Here is a 19,182-nt window from a genome sequence, read left to right on the forward strand (position 1 = left end):
TCGTTTTCATTGTCTTGTTGGTCGCAGTTGCCCCATGTCTTAGCAGAGTCATTGTTGGCCCACAGAGTCGTAGTGGCCCCCATATCTTAGCAGAACCATAGAGTATGTTATGAAGTTCAGAACTCATTTCAATTGGTTGAAATTAGGCATAATTCAAAAGTAAAACAATGAATTTATTTCATATTTAATAATACCAGTCTGAATGTTCAACATGTACATCTACAATGCAGAATTTTCCGATACGAATCTCCCCAAAGTGGTTTTATGTTGTGAATGCAGAAAACTTTTTTAATGAGTGTTTTGAAAAAAGATCTGAAAAACTTTGAACATTGATTCAAAATATATACTGTATATTAAATTTCCAAATTCGAAGTCCCACAGTTCTTTAGATGATGATGATGATTCTTTGCTTGTTTTTAATGCATACTTCGATTAATTTAACAGACTGCCCCATTGTGCCCCAGGGTGTGTCATAATGTGTCCCACAGGTGGGGTGCAATAGAACATTGGACGAACGTTTTTCAAGCCCTCAACTACAGTTACCCCTCTATTCATTAGTCCCACGATGTTGCTAATTCTTTAGTGGACCAATTATCAGAGCATATTCTTTTGCGACAGTCTTGAATCATACATTTTGTCGAAATGTATAAACATTCACTATGATGCTTTTTGGTAAATAACTAAATTTCTATATCTGATCTTCTATTAAGAACCTCTGCGTTGTGAAATTCCCTCTACCTTTATGGAGTTTTCATTACAATATAGATTTGGTGTTTTAATTCCGGCTTCAACTGACCTGATCTAAATGCCGCATGGGAGGATGTCAGCGAAAACAACCTTTGAACCTACTCGAAATCCGGCTTATACAAGAAAAATCGAATCCGACAGTAGATTAAAGCAATCCGGCTACAACTTCAGCTGTCATTTTTGGGATAACAACACTTTTACTCTAACAATGCGTTGAATGCCGGTTTCGACATAATGAATGATACTAGGTGGGTAGATTTATATCAGTGGGTAGTGACAGGATCAGAATATAGTTGACTGCTTCAAGCTATGCCCTTTTCCCTATTAAAAACCGAATCGTCAAAGCCTCTTGATAAAACGTGTTTGTGCCAAATTTCCCAAAACATCACTCCAAACATAATAAACATACAAATGTTGAATGCAATGTAGTATTATATTCTGAGTAATAAGGCTAGCCTTTAATCTATGAAGAAAAGAAATATGTATGTTTTGCCGGTTCCGTTCGTCTTCAAGTAACGTAGCTGTTTAATTTAATTTTCACTGATCGTTTTCATTGTCTTGTTGGTCGTAGTTGCCCCAAGTCTTAGCAGAATCATAGTTGCCCCATTTCTTAGCAGAGTCATAGTTGCCCCATTTCTTGGCCGAGTCATAGTTGTCTTGTTGGTCGTAGTTGCCCCATGTCTTAGCAGAGTCATAGTTGCCCCATGTCTTAGCAGAGTCATAGTTGTCTTGTTCGTCGTAGTTGCCCCATTTCTTAGCAGAGTCATAGTTGTCTTGTTGGTCGTAGTTGCCCCATGTCTTAGCAGAGTCATAGTTGTCTTGTTGGTCGTAGTTGCCCCATTTCTTAGCAGAATCATAGTTGCCCCATTTCTTAGCAGAGTCATAGTTGTCTTGTTCGTCGTAGTTGCCCCATTTCTTAGCAGAGTCATAGTTGTCTTGTTGGTCGTAGTTGCCCCATTTCTTAGCAGAATCATGGTTGTCTTGTTGGTCGTAGTTGCCCCATGTCTTAGCAGAATCATGGTTGTCTTTTTGGTCGTAGTTTCCCCATGTCTTAGCAGAGTCATAGTTGTCTTGTTGGTCGTAGTTGCCCCACGTCTTAGCAGAATCATGGTTGTCTTTTTGGTCGTAGTTGCCCCATGTCTTAGCAGAGTCATGGTTGTCTTGTTGGTCGTAGTTGCCCCATGTCTTAGCAGAATCATGATTATCTTGTTGGTCGTAGTTGCCCCATGTCTTAGCAGGATCATGGTTGTCTTTTTGGTCGTAGTTGCCCCATGTCTTAGCAGAGTCATGGTTGTCTTGTTGGTCGTAGTTGCCCCATGTCTTAGCAGAGTCATGGTTGTCTTGTTGGTCATATTTGCCCCATGTCTTAGCAGAGTCATGGTTGTCTTGTTGGTCGTAGTTGCCCCATGTCTTAGCAGAGTCATGGTTGTCTTGTTGGTCGTAGTTGCCCCATGTCTTAGCAGAGTCATGGTTGTCTTGTTGGTCGTAGTTGCCCCATGTCTTAGCAGAGTCATGGTTGTCTTGTTGGTCGTATTTGCCCCATGTCTTAGCAGAGTCATGGTTGTCTTGTTGGTCGTAGTTGCCCCATGTCTTAGCAGAGTCATGGTTGTCTTGTTGGTCGTATTTGCCCCATGTCTTAGCAGAGTCATGGTTGTCTTGTTGGTCGTACTTGCCCCATGTCTTAGCAGAGTCATAGTTGCCCCATTTCTTAGCAGAGTCGTCCGCTTTTCCTAGTATAAATGGAGGTAACTCAGAAAATTGATTCCGTGCTAATGTAAACAATTGTACCGACAAAAAAGCAATTACATGAGCAAAAGCCGTAAAAAAAAATTTACGCTTAATTTCCCCAAAATCACACCTGAACGAAGATGGAACTATGAAATAGCTACCATTACGGAGTCTAGTGTAGTTTGATACCACAAGTACTTCGAGTGAGCTTAAAAAAACAAATTTTGCATTTTCAATTTCTGACCTTCACCTGACTTCACATCCAAACATTGCGTCACTGCGACGACACAATCACGTAATACAGCTTACCACAATATAGCGACGATCTCCCGTATAAGTGTCTGCGACAATGATAACAAACTCACCAAATCCAGCCATCTCCCATGTTTTAACGTGATTGTGATATCGAAATGATGTCATTTTGGATGGCGTGGTTGGGGGGGGGGGGGGGGCAGTAATACCAGATCAATAGTCTCAAACCGACGTTTGAAATATATCTATCTGCAGACTCATAAAGAGAAGAAATAAATTTAAATGAGTTATATTTAGAATATAATTTGCAACTTACTTTCCTCCAGGGATTTTGCACTAAAAAAAGATAATTTTTGACATTAAGAAAATTACTAATAGATATATTTGTAAATACTACATAAAATTTTTATGTGATTTAAAATTGCTTCGTGTACATTGAATAATCAAACTAAACGAAACTTTGTTTTGAGTTTTTGAACCAGTCGGAAAGTACTTATGAGCAATTTTTTGTCATTGTCCGTGGAGGCGCCGTGTCTAATTTTGGCGTGGGATCAATGGAACATGTATAAACAAATGTTTTCACATTTAGTGATTATTTGCGTTCGAGAATTGAGCTAAGTCGACTGTCATAAAAAATACATATTGTTATGAGTGTTTAGGTTCAGGCATTGAATTGTGAGGTGCAATGTTCTTGTGCGGGAGTTGGTTAATTGGAATGATTACCTCGTCATGCGAATGTATTTACTTGACAATTTTTTTCAACAGTTGATATGAAGGGAAAGTAAGTAAAAGCAGCTTGACAAATAATTGTTAGTTGTAACTTACTTGATGCCAAGTCCCAGCACGAGAAGAATCAAAATTGTTGTTTTCATCTTTCCTGTTGTTTGCCTCAGTTTGAGTCGACGAAACTGTGATTTACAGTGAGAAATGACGGCTTTTTATACACTTCTACATCCGATATTTTTAAAAAAAGTTAACAATAGTCTTCCCCGTGGCGACACACAAAAAATAATACTGCATTGAATCCCGCGGAAATGGCCTATTCAAATTCTGATAATCGATTCCAATAAAATTGATGATAATGACATCCACATATAGAAATTTTCAGTTCGTGATGTGAAAGAATGCTTGGGAATGAATATAGATATATGATACAGTGCTTTGACTATCGATTTATTCGAATTTGATATCATTAAACTTCCATACGTTATTAAAATTTCCTGAAATATATATTGGAAAATTGATTTGATATCCGCTAGTCGATTATTTTTTGGTGGAAGTTGGAAGTTCGTGAAATGTATTTGGTGAATTCAATACACGGATGTTTTTTTCATCACTTTCATAACAGACATTATGGGTCATATTGGAGGATGTGGGATATCTAAATGAGGTCTTTTATACAATGCAATTTTGGAGGATATACAATCACAATTTGTCCCACCGTTTGAACAAGCGACGCGATCACTTCCCCTAATTATCAGCCAATCACATGGATTTATATCAGGGTTCGACAAGCTGCGGCCCGCGAACAAATTTTTTGTGGCCCTCGAACGACTTTTAATTCATAAATCAAAAATTGATTCTAAATGTATTGTATCCACATGGATTTATTTGGTAACAAGTTCCGCTTGTTTTATAGCAAGCACTGTCAGTTGCATGTCGTTTACTTGATGAACGCCCCATCGTTGGTTGTAATTATAAGTAAAGTTTATTTTGATTTTTAAAATTTGAAAATGTATGGGAAACGGAGAAAAGTTTGCGACGAGGGCCGAACATTCCAAAGTGGAAAGGAAAAATATTTTTCTTTCTCGCGCATTTCAAAACCAGTTTACTTGATATGCTTGGTCAGCATCGCAGTTATTAAGGTGTTTAATGTTAAACGTGTCATTGCAAAAACGAAATTCGCCCCGAGACCGCGGGCTGCGCCACTGCTTATCTGTGTGACAGTGTAAAACTTGAAATGTGCATGTTCGAAAGCACATATTGTCGTGAGCAGCTCTATCTAATTCTATAAGTATTACACTAAGATTAAATTTCGTACCCGCTTGTCAGATCATCAATTGAACGACGTACTGCGGCCAACGAAGGTGCCGCTTTGGCCAGGACACAGAAACAACATCATTCTTCCCACTGTTAATAAGTAAATAAAAACATGTATTGTTTGATAAAATATATAAAAAAAGGCAACAAACACGCATAATTGTGGCAGCCTATTAACAAAGCAATAGAATGTGCGAGTGCGCCATAATTTGAAGTTAAATTTGGCTATGGTTTACAGGCGGAAATTAATGCTTCCCGCACGCTACCGGAAAAGTGGATATTTGGCCTGCAGGTACGTAGAGTTTGCCGACCATTGGTTTATATGATCACGTGATATAAGTTTTTGAAAAATTTGCTATATGGATATATATACAAGATATATGAACAGTTGGTTTGATAGCTGCGCAAGATAATGTCAATTATGTTGAAATCTAGTTCTTTTGATGTTATCAAATATGTCCCGCCTGATTGAAAATTGGGATTTTTTTGTATCAAGATAGTTGACAACTGTTTTAAAAGATAAGTACGGTAATATAAAATGGCATACTTAAAAATGTCGTCTGTTAGCGGACAATACTTTTAGTGCAAATATCGTTTGATAATTGAGCAAATTCGACTGTCATAGAAAATATATTGTTATGAATCTTTAGATTTAAGCATTAAATTGTGAAGTACAATGTTCTTGTTCTTTACTTCACTATATATTAACGGCAAGTAAAAGCAGCTTGACAACTATTTGTAAGTTGTAACTTACTTGATGCCAAGTCCCAGCATGAGAAGAATCAAATTGTTGTTTTCATCTTTCCTGTTGTTTGTCTCAGTTTGATTCGACGAAACTGTGATTTACAGTGAGAAATGACGGCTTTTTATACACTTCTACACCTGATATTTTGGAAAAAGTGAACAATAGTCTTTCTCGTGGCGACACATAAAAAATAATACTGCATTGAATTCCATGGAAATGGCCTAATCAAATCCTGATAATCGATGTCAATTAAACTGATGATAATGACATCCACATATAGAAATTTTTAATCCGTGATATGAAAGCAACTTTGGCTATGAATCTAAACTATAGTTCTATTCGAATTTGATATCATTAAACTCCCATACGCTATTGAAATATCCTGAAATATTTATTGCAAAATTGAATTAATTTCCGATAGTCGAATATTTTTTGGTGGAAGTTGGAAGTTCGTGAACGGTATTTGGTAAATTCAATTCAAGGATATTCTATTCAATATCTCTATAACAGATATTTTGGGCCATATTGGCGGATGTAGGAGATCCAAATGAGGTATTTGAGTTTAGTTGTGACTCGTACGAGACACCGTTTGAACAAGCGACGCGATCGCTTCCTAATTATCAGCCAATCACATGGGTCTATACCAGACATGAACAAAGCCAAATCCGGCCCGCTACGTACTTCAATCTGGCCCGTCCGATGCTGACACAACCAAACTGAAACCAAATTTTGATGTTTTAGGTAAAAATAGCTCAAGGAATTTGTTGAGATTGCGGTTATACCTACCGCCTAATTCATTAATAATCATTATAAATTGTCAAACAACTATCAATGGGGCGCTTTTTCAGACTTTGCCATGGGCGCCATTTTAAGTAGATACGCTAATGGCTGTTTCATTGCATTACTTCCACGTTTTGAATGGTGTAGTATGGGTACCAAGGGGCAACTGCTTACTAATAGTAAGTTACTACTGTATTATGGCTGTATAGACAGACTTACCATATTTCTGAAGCAAAAAACCGGGACGGTGCGGATTGGACAAGCCAACCTTGGTTCGATTCCAGGGGCTTAGTTATAGTTTGAACGTTTTCCTGGGTAAAATGAGCTGTAAATCTCATTACAACATTCTCTATTGGTCTCGTTTGCTTCAAATAATGGAAATCGTTAAACTCATTATAAAACTCGCACTTTGTTTCCGCCATTTTGATGATACAACGACAGTACAGTTGGGTGTTTTATAAACGCATGGTTCATACTTCATATCACAACTATGATATAACAATTTTCTCTCTATCTGATTCTGAACTAGTTAGTGAAGTGAGACGCAAATCAGTGGTAAATCGGCTGCCTCCGTTAAAAAGATTTTTTTTTGTAATAGTATCAAATAGAAAAATTATTTATGACTGTCATACTGCAAAACCGGGACATTTAGGTCCGTCGCCGGGACGGCGGAAAAACATGCCAAAACCGGTACTCTCCCGGCGAATGCCCTACTATTTCAAATTCCAAGCGAGTGAAGAATCACATTGTAGGAAAGTATAAATTAGATACTGAAGTTTGGGCAGTCATATAACATTTATGATTTGAGAATATTTATTTTTCGCTGTTAAGATAATACATAGATACTCGGAAAGGTGTTTTGAAGAGAATTCAACACTTATGACTAAAAATTAGGATAGGATTTACGGTACATATTTATCACGGGGGAAAGAAAAGACGACAGCACTGTTGCGTTGTAAACGTACGTTTGTCGTATATTTTGCCACTGTATGCAGTGCATCGTGCTCTGCCTTGCACCCAATCATTGTAGACCCATTATTACCCTTTGTTTGTAGCGTAAATTAGTATTATTATCTATTGTCTGGTTTAGCGTTTTCCTTTCGGTCATTTGCATCACGTATTCGTCGTGTAAAGAGTCGCAGATATTTGTCTGTATTGTGGACTGTTTATTTATCTGTTATATATTTTAATTGTATTAGCCTCCCGGATCGGAAAACGTTTGGTGAGAAATTTGCCTTTTGTTGTTGTTATATGCTTTGACTTATGTTAATCAATTTTGTTTTATTTATTTAAGAAAACCGCTGTTCTTTGTTTGCCAAGTATATAAAGAAGTGATTTATGCAGGTGTCTTGTTTGTGGACAAAGGGGCTGAGAGTGGCGCGTTCGATACGTTTTCATTGTGTCTCGTCGATATAGATTCCGGGCTATCAAAAAGACGTGACAAGCACGGCTCAATCATATGGCGAACCACGACCTCTCGTTTAGCTATTGGTTCATGCATGGTATGAGAATAGTTAGCCACTTATTTGTTTCGAATGCATGTACTTGATAGTATAGGACAGGGGTGGGCAACCCCTGGCACGCGTGCCGAACTTGGCACGCGAGTCTATTTATTCGGCACGCGAGCGAGTCCTCGGAAAACGAGATTCTTCTTCAGATAAAAATTTCAAGAATTATCTGATGAAACTAGGTGTTCGTTTATTCGTTATCGTTTAACAATCCGTTATTTATTTAAAATTTAAATTCTTTTGTTTTTTCATGACATATGGCCACATAGAAATATATTATGACGTCACAAATGAGTGAGCTCTCGAGAAGAGAGCAGCATTCATTTGGCTACATTCTTACATAATATAGTTCGTCTGTGCCACCCTTTTTCTTCATTTCTGCTTGATTTATGAAGTTGTAAAACTCATGTTGGTTAGAGTTACTTGATTACTTACGGTTATCAAATAATTTTAAAAGAGATTATGACAGGAAATACAGAGAGAAAGAAGGGCAGAAAATGAACTATTGCGTGATTGGAATGCCATTCCCGAAAATTTTCCTGAACTGAATTAATCTCCATGTTTTCATCTGCATATGCTTGTGAATCTCTGATCTCAGATATGAACTTTATTTAATCTTGTAATGAGAGTAGTCTGAAAGATGAAACCAGTAGTTCGTTTATTTCTTTGAAAGTTACAGAATATAAACCCAATGTAAATCTATCAGCGGTAATGCAGCTGCAGACGCCTCACTAATATAGAATAAGAAGAGGAATCCAATTTATTTGTCGGACTGATATTTTCCCGATTAATGAATCTGTTTGCACATGTTTAAAAGATTTATTATTGTGTATCTTTGCTTTGAAAGTAGCAAAGAATTGTTTTTAATTTTGGTCGGCACGCGGGAGAATTTTGTCATTAAATTTATCCGATTTTGGCACACGAGCCGAAAAAGGTTGCCCACCCCTGGTATAGGAAGACATAACCGACCGGTGGCCAACCCTATGGTGGCGAGGGGTCCAGCAATCACATCACACATAACTAGGGTTACCATATTTTTTGGACTTCAAAGCGGGACGCCTACAAAGACACGACCTCTTAGCTGTTATTCTGTAACTTTACAGTTTCCGATTTTAATACATAGGCCTACATTTAGATCATCCCGGCTGTCTTCATTGGCCATATTGTCATCGAGAATTCATGCGCATATTCTCTGTATAAATATCGGATTCAGTTCGAAAAATAGAAAGGAACAGACGCTAACGATACAAATGATTCGAATTTAGATTTTCTATGTACAGCAAAAGGAATAAAGCATAATGAAATAGTCTGCCGTTTTCAAGCATTGGGAATTTACTTATTCGGTAAGTATGCTTTTCTGTAGATAACACTTTCTCAAAAAGACGTTGCTCAAGGTTATATTCACGTGAACGTTCGAACAGGACCAATTGGAATTGATTTTACATGTGATACGTTCGCTAACAATGTTAAACAAACAAAATAACGCATGCACCTTCAGTAAGTAGACTAGCGTTGCGCTACACGGCAACAACAGTAACGAGAACATGTTCGTGTATTATGCGGGATGGCAGAACGCAAAAGCGGTACTTTTGGTTGACTTGTCGGGACTGTCCCGCCTAAAGCGGGACGTATGGTAAGCCTACACATGACTATTCCCAGCGGGATTCGAAATCAAATGTGCGTTGACGAGCGTATTCCTTACGCTGAGCAATATACGCCACACCGTCGAGCCTGAGATCCGAATTGTATGATTTGAAAAACGATGAAACATTTACTCAGAGTACAATTATATAATCAAATGAAATGGAAAATACAAATTTTTGTAGCTATTTTATGAGGAATGCGCACAAAGAGCCGAGCTTATTGGCCGTGGTGGAATTTTTTGTATGCGCGTGTGCAGTCGTCTGCATATTCAGTACTCATTCGTTTTGGGGTATGACCTTATTACCGATCAGCCGATCGCGGTCTAAATCAGGTTCATAGTACATCACATGGATTTCTTGTATGTTTTATAAATCTTCACTGATCAAACATTAAATAGAAGTTTCAAACATCACATGGAATAGCTATATATATGTAGCATATTTGAAGCAGAAATGTGCAATTTCTTACACAATGTCAGCTTTCAACAGATATGACAATTACACCATTGCACATTGCCTATATTGTCTTCTATTTTTGTCATCAAAATAGCATTTCATAACCTGTAGGCAATGGATGATATAAGCATATAAATATGAGAGATTGGGCAATAGTTCACAAAACAATTAGGATTATCTTCTCCAATACTGAGCAACTTTATGAATTTGTTCAACAACTGCTGCGAACAATGCATTGACACTCTCATCAATAAGACCTTGCATATGACGAACTGCTTCTTCGTCTGTCAAATCTAAGCAGAACTTGTCTTGAACCTATGGTGGTAAATTTCAAAATATAAATAGAATCTAGTTGTCCTTTAATGCTGAGGTATTTGAAACTTTGGTTTTCACAATTGAATCGCGGAAAAAGTGACTGAATTCGCAGACAACCATAATTCTACAACACTGGTATATTGTCGATCCTTTTAACAATAAATTCAGTGAGGATGAAGCATATATTTCATCTACTGACCAGACTAATATATAAATTTTATAATTCAGAAATAACATCGTTGCAAAATATCAACAAAATTAAAAATTCTGATGAGTAAATTGTAGATATATCCAAAAGCGCTTACTTACTACCTATTTATTGTTTTTAATATTTTGACATGTCCTGCTTTCATATATAATCGCATGCACTAGAAAAAGTCAGCCGAGAAACTCTTGAACTGGTTGGGAAAAACAATAGAAAAATGGTTAAAAACAACAGAATCACCTTTTTCACAGTTTTATCCGGTTCCAATGCAATATCTGGAACAGATGCATCCGTCATCAATGAAAATAAATTTAATATCAAGTTTGCATGTCGCCTTAGATGCAGGAAGGTTGTGTAGCAATATTTACGAAACTCTTGATAATGTTCACTATTCAAACCTGAACGTAACATTATTTGTAGTTAATAAATAAGATACTGCTATCATGGGCATGTTTCTGACTATTATGACCATGTCCTACCTCCCATTCCCTCCACCATCTCTTTGCTTAACTTCATTGGAGGTGGAAGCGGCTTCGGATCTCTCCCGAGTATATATCCAAAATCGACATGGAACAATGACCCAGATTTTGTGAGAAGTAAATTGTCAAGGTGCCTGTCTCCCACTCCGAGTAGATAAGTAATCACACAATAGCCCGCACAACTCTGATAAATATATAAGCGCCAAATTCAAATAATGCAACCGAGTGACTGTTCTTCATGAAAGACACATTCCGAATAATTTGCATCTTGTAGAAAATGCAAAAGCCTCGTTACAATTAGTTGAATTTCACACTTCTGAACAGCAAACTAGGATTTTAGTGGCACAAATTACATAAATTTCTGATTATGTATCAGTTTTCAGCTTCTTTTTTTCTCATTATTCTTAAACAAGTTCAAATTAACACCCAGAATAAAACTGATGAGAAAATTACAAAACAACAATTTGAAAGTGCAGAAAAGCAAAGCACATATTCTAATATATGAAGAAAAAAATACATATTTAACATAAATACCTTTACATAATTGTCCATGACATCTTGCTCAATGCCATACGGCCTTGATTCACTTGGACTTAATTTTCGAAAATAGTTTTGAATGGAACCTTCGGTAGCAAGAACTTCAGCAACTGACTTTGACTCAATACAGTGAACAAATCTATAGAAAGTGAAAATTCCAAGTAACAAACAAGGTTAGGGAGGAATGGTAAAGGTGAAGTATTAAACATATCAATCCTGTGACACATCAAGCAGTTCATCACAGAAAACGAGTTTTTGACGGAACTAAGATTCAACCCGTTTGTTTGAAAGAACAAAAATAGGACATGCAATGAGATGGTATGTCAAAAAAAAAATATTTCTGAGAGTTTAAAGTTTAAAAGCACTCTGCTTAAAAAGAAATGATCACCCATGTTTCGTGCTTGTTGCTAATACTTTGTAGGGAGTGAGTTTCAAATCAAGGTTTTCTTTTTGGAGTAAGCTGTCCATCAGTGTAATTATCTGAAGAATGAGTTGATCCTGAAAACAATGTGGCATTCATTAGATAATGATTTATTTTCAAATCACTGAATTTATCAACAATCTCTGTTATGTTACGCTAAATTCATTATTTTGGAAAAAAAAATTTGGGGCCATCTCATACCTGGCGTAAATCATCTCCATGCTTGAATAAAGTAGTATAAGTGCTTTTTCCATCAGCGACACGAAAAGTTAATTTAGCAGGCATCAATGCACTCTTGTACAAGCTCGCTTTGTCGGCTAGAATGCCATTGACCTGAAATGTTTTTGCATAAATTCTGGTATGAAATAATTAGTAGGAATAAAATATAGATATTATATACACATGAATAACTAATGTTTTACCAAAACGGCTTCGTAGTCGGATGTTGGGAGTCAGAGTTAAAATTTGGATTTTACAGAAGCTGAAAATATAGACTTTAATGGTGAGGATCAGAAACAGAATTTCAAAGCATTCTCGGCAGTGTGACGCATCGCACTAAGCGTTAGAAATACGCATGCCACCGCACCTCTGATTAGACTCTGTGGGTTCGATGGTTCGAATCCCATGTGGGATGGTTATGTGCGTCAGGATTGCTGGACTCCTCGTCACTGCAGGGTGGTTCACATAACCGCTGGTCAGTTACGGCTTCCTCCAACATCAAGTCCATGCTTCCCAAAACAAATACCATACTAATCCCATACCCGACATGGACTGGTAACCGGACGAGAAGCCGTGGTTTGCCATTATGATTGAGTCGTCTTATCATCTTTCTTCTCCCCCAGGGTAAATATGTAAATCTTATCCTATCCTAACAAACTTTTAAGAAAAGTGTGTACAAAAACTTTGTCAAAATTTGGTATTCTTGGAGTTCCGAGCAGATGGAGTCAAAAAAGTTTTTTTTTTTCAAATATGTTTTAAAACTATCAAATCATAATAGTCACCCCATCTGCAGTTCAGCGGATAAATCTCACAGCAAATGTAAAAATACTGTTCATAACAATTCATATACATGCAAAAATTGTGATTTTAGGCTAAAAAATACAAATCTGATATACCTTAACTTCAGGATCAAGTGGGAGAGGCAATGGATCAAAATTGGAAAAATTATAAGAACTGGAATCTGGATCTGCCAACATAGCCCGTAATTTTTCTATCTTTCTTTTCCTATTACTGCTGTCCTTCTGTAGAGTTTTCATTAACCATACGATTTTGTTTACAAATTTTTGCTGTCCAGCCAACTGAGATCTGAATCGTGGAACAAAAGATGAATTCAACACACTTCATGATTTTTTCAGACTTCAGTCGGTCTTCTCACTATTTTCAATAATCAAAATAATTACCTTCTAATTCTACATTGTCGATCGCCTTTCAACAAAGCATAACTAAATCTTTTCATAACAGTAATATACATGTCAGCATCTCGACGTTTTTCATGATCTGAGCTTTCTTGTTCTTCACATTCAACAAGTAAATACCTGAACGACGAAAGAAATGAAAGCATGAAAATGAACGTGCAAAACTGATAACCAAAACTAAGGTTAGATGAACATCCTTCAGAATGATCAAGCCAGGCTTCAACAGCTTGATGGAACATTAATGGAATTCCTTTCTCACAGCAATATGATGTCAAGATAGCAAAGAGGCAAAATTTGAACTTTTTGGATCTGTTGCAAATTTGAATCAATGTTGCTAGTGATCGTTAGAAATTGCTTTATTGTCAGTACCAACCAAGTACTTACCAGTAAAAATAGTTAGCAAGTGTAGAATTCTTACATGCCCTTTCAATAAGAAAAGTTGCAAGGTCCAGGCTAGGAGCAGCCTGCTGCCCATCATTAGTTTTGGGAGATCGCCTAAAATATAAAATTTAATGCTTATTTATTATTTTGCTTCCAATGTTCCAATGTCACTTTCACTGAAATAATAAATAAAATCAATTTAATACTCTACAACTAATCTATATCATATTTACTTTGAAAATTATCATTTAGTTTTAATTGAATTTGACAGAAATCAAAATTTTGTGTCAGAATCCAATTTCACATATACTTTGGTAATTTTGTTCATTGAATTATGGCTTCGAAAATCTTCAATTTACGAAATCACAAAGACTGGAAATTAGGGGATCACTCAAACATTATATATAATAATATTCCTACATAGCAATTCCTGACTGCATTAAAAGATCTGGCTGACTTTGCGATGCGAGTAATGCCATACTACCATCTCCAGGAATATCTTCTTGTAATTTCTCTGGGACCTTCACGTCATTAGAAGGCTCAGAGGTTGATCCATCCATCGAACTAGTTTGCAAACCAACTGATTTGCTGACAAGAGGTGGTGTGGATGCAACAGCAGGGACAGGGTGTTCTTGCCTTTTCATCGCAGTAAGACCTGCAAGAGGACAACACATATTTATGTTTATAAAAATGTCTTTGCGGTAGCGCAAGGATGCTGTAGTAGGAACAAACATGACTAAGCTATGCTATGCAATTCAAGAGTCCTGCTGCACACTAACACAAATGTATTCTGTAATGTTTTGCTGACCAAATCGGATATCCCCAGACAAACAGTTTACAACAATGACTAACTACGTTAGTGCTTGTCTGAGAAAGTCTGGTTTTGGTCAGACGAAACGTAACAGAAATATATTTGTGTTAGTGTGCAGCAGGACTCTTGAATTGCATAGTTTGGTCATATTCATGTTGATGGTGAATATCTGTAAACAAATGGTTTTGTATTTCATGGATTCTGTTCTGAAATTGAGTTTGATCATCCAAAAGCTGTTATCATAGCACAAAATAGTATTAAAATCCTATTATCATTTCATTTTTTGTCAGTTTGAATGCAAATGCTTTTAAAAATAGACAAGCTAATAAATATGACAGAATTTCTTCATCTGTTACTAAATTCTATAATTTTACCTACTCTGCATGACGCACACTGATAATATGGATACTCTTATTTCCTCACCTGATTTTATATTTTCAAAATTTTCATATTTTAATGCCTGTACAAGTTGTAATAAATATAATAACAAATCTTCATCTTGTGCTTCAGCCAATCTTTTCACAGCATAACTTCGAACTGAAATAGAAAATACAACAAAATACTTCAGCAACATGTTGGGAGGAATATTTTTCAATATTCAATATGGTTCAGGTAAAAATATTTTTCATAAACAAATTTTAGCAATAAAATTACAGAGCGTCCAATGTACCTGTCCTGTCCAAACAGTTGGTTATATTCATGATGATTGATATGTAAAACGGCGTTCCAGAAGTATGTGTACCAATATGGAGGTAACTAATTTTGTTCGCCTACTTTATATCAAGTTGTGTAAAAGGACTGAAACCTATTGTATTCACTTGGCTAACACGGACAGTCCCCAAACTCATAATAGAACTTAAATAAGGAAAATCAGAATAAAATTATCGCCTAACTCTAACCTGGTACACATACTTCGGGAGTACCTGAAAACAACACAGCTCTCAGTTCCAACAGTAATGATTTATCAGGTTGCAGGCAATAACCTATATCTATCCGGTCTTTATGATATATAATTGTAGTATTGTACAAAATTTCAATTTGCATATCAAGAATAAAAACTTTTTAAACTTTCGATTGAATAATCCAAGAAATCGGAAACAACTACAAATATATATATTTCATAAAAAAATTTCATGTTAATTTATATACTAAAATTTCTTACCAGTGGGATTCTTGAAATTAGGTGACACCAGTTCCAAAGCATCAATAACATCGATAGGTTGCCATTGTTCAAGTAATTGAATAGCAATATTACTTTCAGCAGGCCTCTCCCATTTGACACATTTCAAAAATTTTGTCAAAGCTTTCTTTTGGTTGGTCAGGTAATGTCTAATGAAAATAACTTAAATTAATATTTCAAAAAATAAACTGGGTAAACTATAGCTTTGGTTTGTTTCCAGTAGGCAGCTATTTACACAACATGTTAAGAACCAATGTAGTAAGATATAGGTGAGTTGGGTATGTGGACTGAATTTGAGTTTCTTATTTGTGAACTAACATAGTAAAGTCCAAAGCACTAACAACTAGACAATTGCACCAATAACTAACATCATCGACAGAATTGAAATATTAGTCTGAAGGTCTTCAGATAGGAATCTACAATCACATGCTACCTGATGATGACAAAGATCAATTTTAGGGACGTCAAACATAATTGATTTCCTTTGATAAAGAAAAATTTCAAAAACTTGCCTGAACTTCCATATTAAATCTTCTTCTTCTGATGTCAATTGTTTCGAAGGTGGATATTGCACAATAGCTGCGAGTTGATCTCTTGTACTTGCATTCGGTTTCAAATCATGTTGACTGGCATGAAGACTTCGAGCAAGTTTCCGATGTTTTTCTTCAACTAAATTCGTGTCTGTCAGTTCGTGATCTGGGACAACAACAAGTTGTGGACTGGTTCGAACCTAAAATACCAACAAAATAACAATGTATAACCTGAAATAACAATGTATGTAATCATCTCAAAAAATCATTTAAAAAATAAAAGCTGAATGAAATTAGTGATGATAAATACATTAGTCACATTCTTGATAAAAAAAAATTTTAAGTAAAATTACACTTTCCAAACTTTTTATGTTGAAAGAATAACAATCTTTAATATTATTCACCTATAACTTTAATCGAAAATTTTTTTTTCTTTTGAGCTCCTAATTAAACAAATTTTGGGACAGGTCAATATATCCATATGAAAATCACATTTTTGAGCAAAGCCATTGATAAAAATTTAAATTAGACTTATTATATTATTTCTCTGTTATCTAATTGCTCTACTTTGGCTATTGACTGTAGAAATTTTTGTTTTAATGTTTACAGTATATTACCTGTAATACATCGTCTCCATCGTCCTCAAAATAAGTGACGGAATAGTCAATATCATTATAAGCAAATCTAGGAAATTCCACATTCAAGTACATGAAATTGACATCTTTCTTTTCTTTTTTGTTGATGACTTCAATTTCCCTAATTAAAATAAACCAGAATTTTAACTTGGTTACGTCAGTTAGTATTTATATAATGTATACAAACAAATAAGATAAGTTTAGATAAGATAAGTTGATTTAGACTCCATAATCAGCTTAAGAGGCGATAAAATGATTGATAAAAAAAATAAATAAAAACTGATCACAAACAAATTCACAAAAAAGTACTCGTAAGAGAATCAACAAAAAATTAAACTATTATCTCCAAAAAACAAGAATCTACCCCAAACTGGTACATTACAAATTGACCCCAGTTTCCGAACAGACATATTTCACCTGAATACGAGCCTGTCCAACCAATCAACTTTGGTCATGTGACCTTCTCTATGCTGTTTAACAAGCTTCGAAAGTCTTGCCATCTGTTGCCCTTCTTGTACGGGAGCTTTATGTGGAGTTTCTGTTGCTTCTTTACCACTGGCTTCGACATCAGGCCACACACAGAAATCAGTCATTCCCTGTAATGCAAATTCAGGAATATCAAGATTGTAGGTATTTATGATTGTAAGCAATGAGCGACAAGAACTAGTACTGGCTGTTAGTTGGTGGGGTTGCATTTAAACCTTTGATTTTTGTAGACAAGGCACTATGGTTATTTACAGTCTATAAAGTAGAATATATTGCCATATTCAGAGGCATTTTTTCAGTGTGCCAATTGATACATCATTCATTTGTCAACAATCAAATCTCAACCAAAGAAGACTTATTTAATTCAGAATTCAGATCATTGATTGCAGCCAATGATTGTCTATCGAATTGAAATGTATTTTCATCATAAGGATTATTCAATTCATTTCCCAATTTGATTTACAACATAAAATGGAAAAATTCCAAGTCCCAGGCAGATAAACAGATTCCACCTACTTGTCTTAATGTTCCGTACTTTCCAAACAAATTTACAGTTGTCCCTCCTACTGGAGTTGCTTTATTTGGTCCATGAACATCAAATACTGTGATAGCAAGCATCGCATTCCTCGGTAGATCAGTATATCTGAGAGGCAACTTCAACCATTCATTCCATGTGTGGCGAGCTTTATTGTTCACATACTTGTATTTCGTTTGGACAGGTAGACAAATTGGTTTATCTTCAGAGAAAATCTGCAGAAAGCAAAAATTTGTTAATTGGAGGGAACTCCATAGTGCTACCTCACTCTTAGATTAACGCCAATTATTTATGGCCAAGTACCAATATCTGTGCATGAATTTTTTGCTCACCCAATTGCTTATTTGATTTTTAAAGAGTGAAAACATAAACTAATAATAACCCATGATTCTTACCTGGACCGTAACATACATATGACTCCCATCATCTTCATCCTCACCGAGATTTAATCCACCCATCCCCAGCATCGGATCTTCCAAAAATTCTTTATAATTTCTAACTGGTCTTGATCCTTCCAGACTACATATTTTTAGATAGACATTGACATTAAGATCACTGCTGTATATATAGTTGAATCGCGTAGGTATCGGTTCTGGTGCTTGACGCAAATTAGCTTGTGTTGACGCTAAGGTCTCTGCCATGTTTTGTTTAGACTTTCTTATCTAAGGACGTGAAATATACTTGATCATCAGATTTGATGGTGGTGTTACCACTTTGTACATGTGCCCAATAGTATGCTGAAAATAAATACAGAATCATTGAAAAGGCATAAAGACATGAACATTGAACAGTGGTTGGTGCATCGTGCATTAGGAACAGGCTTTCCATCGCATCCGGATTACCCTGCACAGTGCACAGGTTAACAGGATTGAATGCTGCGGGGGATAATTATGTACAATAGGATTGTCCGCCCCATCGTCATTGTAGGGTTGTTTACGTAGCTGCTGGTCAATGCCATGTGTACGAATAACTGGTAACCTATTTTCACATCCGACATGGACCGGTAACAGGACGTGAGACCGTGGTTCGCCATATAATTGAGCTGTATTATCGGTTTTCTTCTCCTACAACATAAATATAAAATCCTATCTTAAATAAATGAAGCAATTTTTGTATTGGTCATGATCCCAGAAGTCAATAAATTGAAATCTGCTACAAAAAATATTTCACATTGTGAACAGACCTACATTAACAAAACAAAAAAAACAAACCAGCAAGAATTTTTCTCCCGTAATTCTTCTGATTCAAATAGTACCGAACATCCTTATCAGTATCAATCTTCTTAAACAAAGCATAAGCTCCTGCAAGTCCAGCGAGTTCAAAAATCAAGAGACCTTTGAATGTTTTTTTCCA

General features: G+C 36.0%; 2 protein-coding genes across 3 annotated transcripts; both read right to left on the minus strand.

Annotated features, from left to right (window-relative positions):
- Positions 1–1,161: 1,161 nt before the first annotated feature.
- On the minus strand, positions 1,162–5,661 carry LOC120339849 (uncharacterized). Of its 2 annotated transcripts, none has more exons than XM_039408058.2 (5): positions 5,522–5,661; positions 4,769–4,857; positions 3,553–3,635; positions 3,044–3,063; positions 1,162–2,477 (listed from the first exon to the last, which is right to left on the minus strand). In XM_039408058.2, the coding sequence occupies exons 3-5, from the start codon at positions 3,597–3,599 to the stop codon at positions 1,285–1,287; spliced, it is 1,260 nt and encodes a 419-aa protein (XP_039263992.2). In that variant the 5' UTR covers positions 3,600–3,635; positions 4,769–4,857; positions 5,522–5,661; the 3' UTR covers positions 1,162–1,284. The 2 variants fall into 2 exon arrangements, with proteins under 2 accessions (XP_039263992.2, XP_077972114.1); XM_078115988.1 differs by lacking the exon at positions 5,522–5,661 and adding an exon at positions 5,315–5,428.
- A 4,131-nt stretch (positions 5,662–9,792) lies between these two features.
- Positions 9,793–19,181, minus strand: LOC120339466 (phosphatidylinositol 3-kinase catalytic subunit type 3-like). The gene is made up of 18 exons (XM_039407597.2): positions 19,041–19,181; positions 18,225–18,566; positions 17,811–18,044; positions 17,226–17,404; positions 16,791–16,929; positions 16,156–16,373; positions 15,626–15,792; positions 14,887–15,000; positions 14,073–14,307; positions 13,656–13,766; positions 13,257–13,391; positions 12,972–13,161; positions 12,058–12,189; positions 11,824–11,933; positions 11,433–11,574; positions 10,899–11,082; positions 10,660–10,817; positions 9,793–10,214 (listed from the first exon to the last, which is right to left on the minus strand). Exons 2-18 carry the CDS (start codon positions 18,468–18,470, stop codon positions 10,074–10,076), a joined length of 2,835 nt encoding a protein of 944 aa, XP_039263531.2. The 5' UTR covers positions 18,471–18,566; positions 19,041–19,181; the 3' UTR covers positions 9,793–10,073.
- Between the last annotated feature and the right edge of the window lies 1 nt (position 19,182).

This window comes from Styela clava, chromosome 9, assembly GCF_964204865.1.
Source record: "Styela clava chromosome 9, kaStyClav1.hap1.2, whole genome shotgun sequence".
Lineage (NCBI taxonomy): Eukaryota > Metazoa > Chordata > Ascidiacea > Stolidobranchia > Styelidae > Styela > Styela clava.

Excerpts from the sequence above, each read along its gene's own strand:
- LOC120339849 (XM_039408058.2), bottom strand. The coding sequence starts at position 3,599 with ATGAAAACAACAATTTTGATTCTTCTCGTGCTGGGACTTGGCATCAA. Across the intron at positions 3,064-3,552 it reads GTGCTGGGACTTGGCATCAA|TGCAAAATCCCTGGAGGAAA; the intron begins GTAAGTTACAAC and ends ATCTTTTTTTAG. Across the intron at positions 2,478-3,043 it reads TGCAAAATCCCTGGAGGAAA|GAAAAGCGGACGACTCTGCT; the intron begins GTAAGTTGCAAA and ends CATTTATACTAG.
- LOC120339466 (XM_039407597.2), bottom strand. The coding sequence starts at position 18,470 with ATGGCAGAGACCTTAGCGTCAACACAAGCTAATTTGCGTCAAGCACCA. Across the intron at positions 12,190-12,971 it reads CACTTGATCCTGAAGTTAAG|GTCAATGGCATTCTAGCCGA; the intron begins GTATATCAGATT and ends AAAACATTTCAG. Across the intron at positions 11,934-12,057 it reads ATGGAGATGATTTACGCCAG|GATCAACTCATTCTTCAGAT; the intron begins GTATGAGATGGC and ends CATTGTTTTCAG.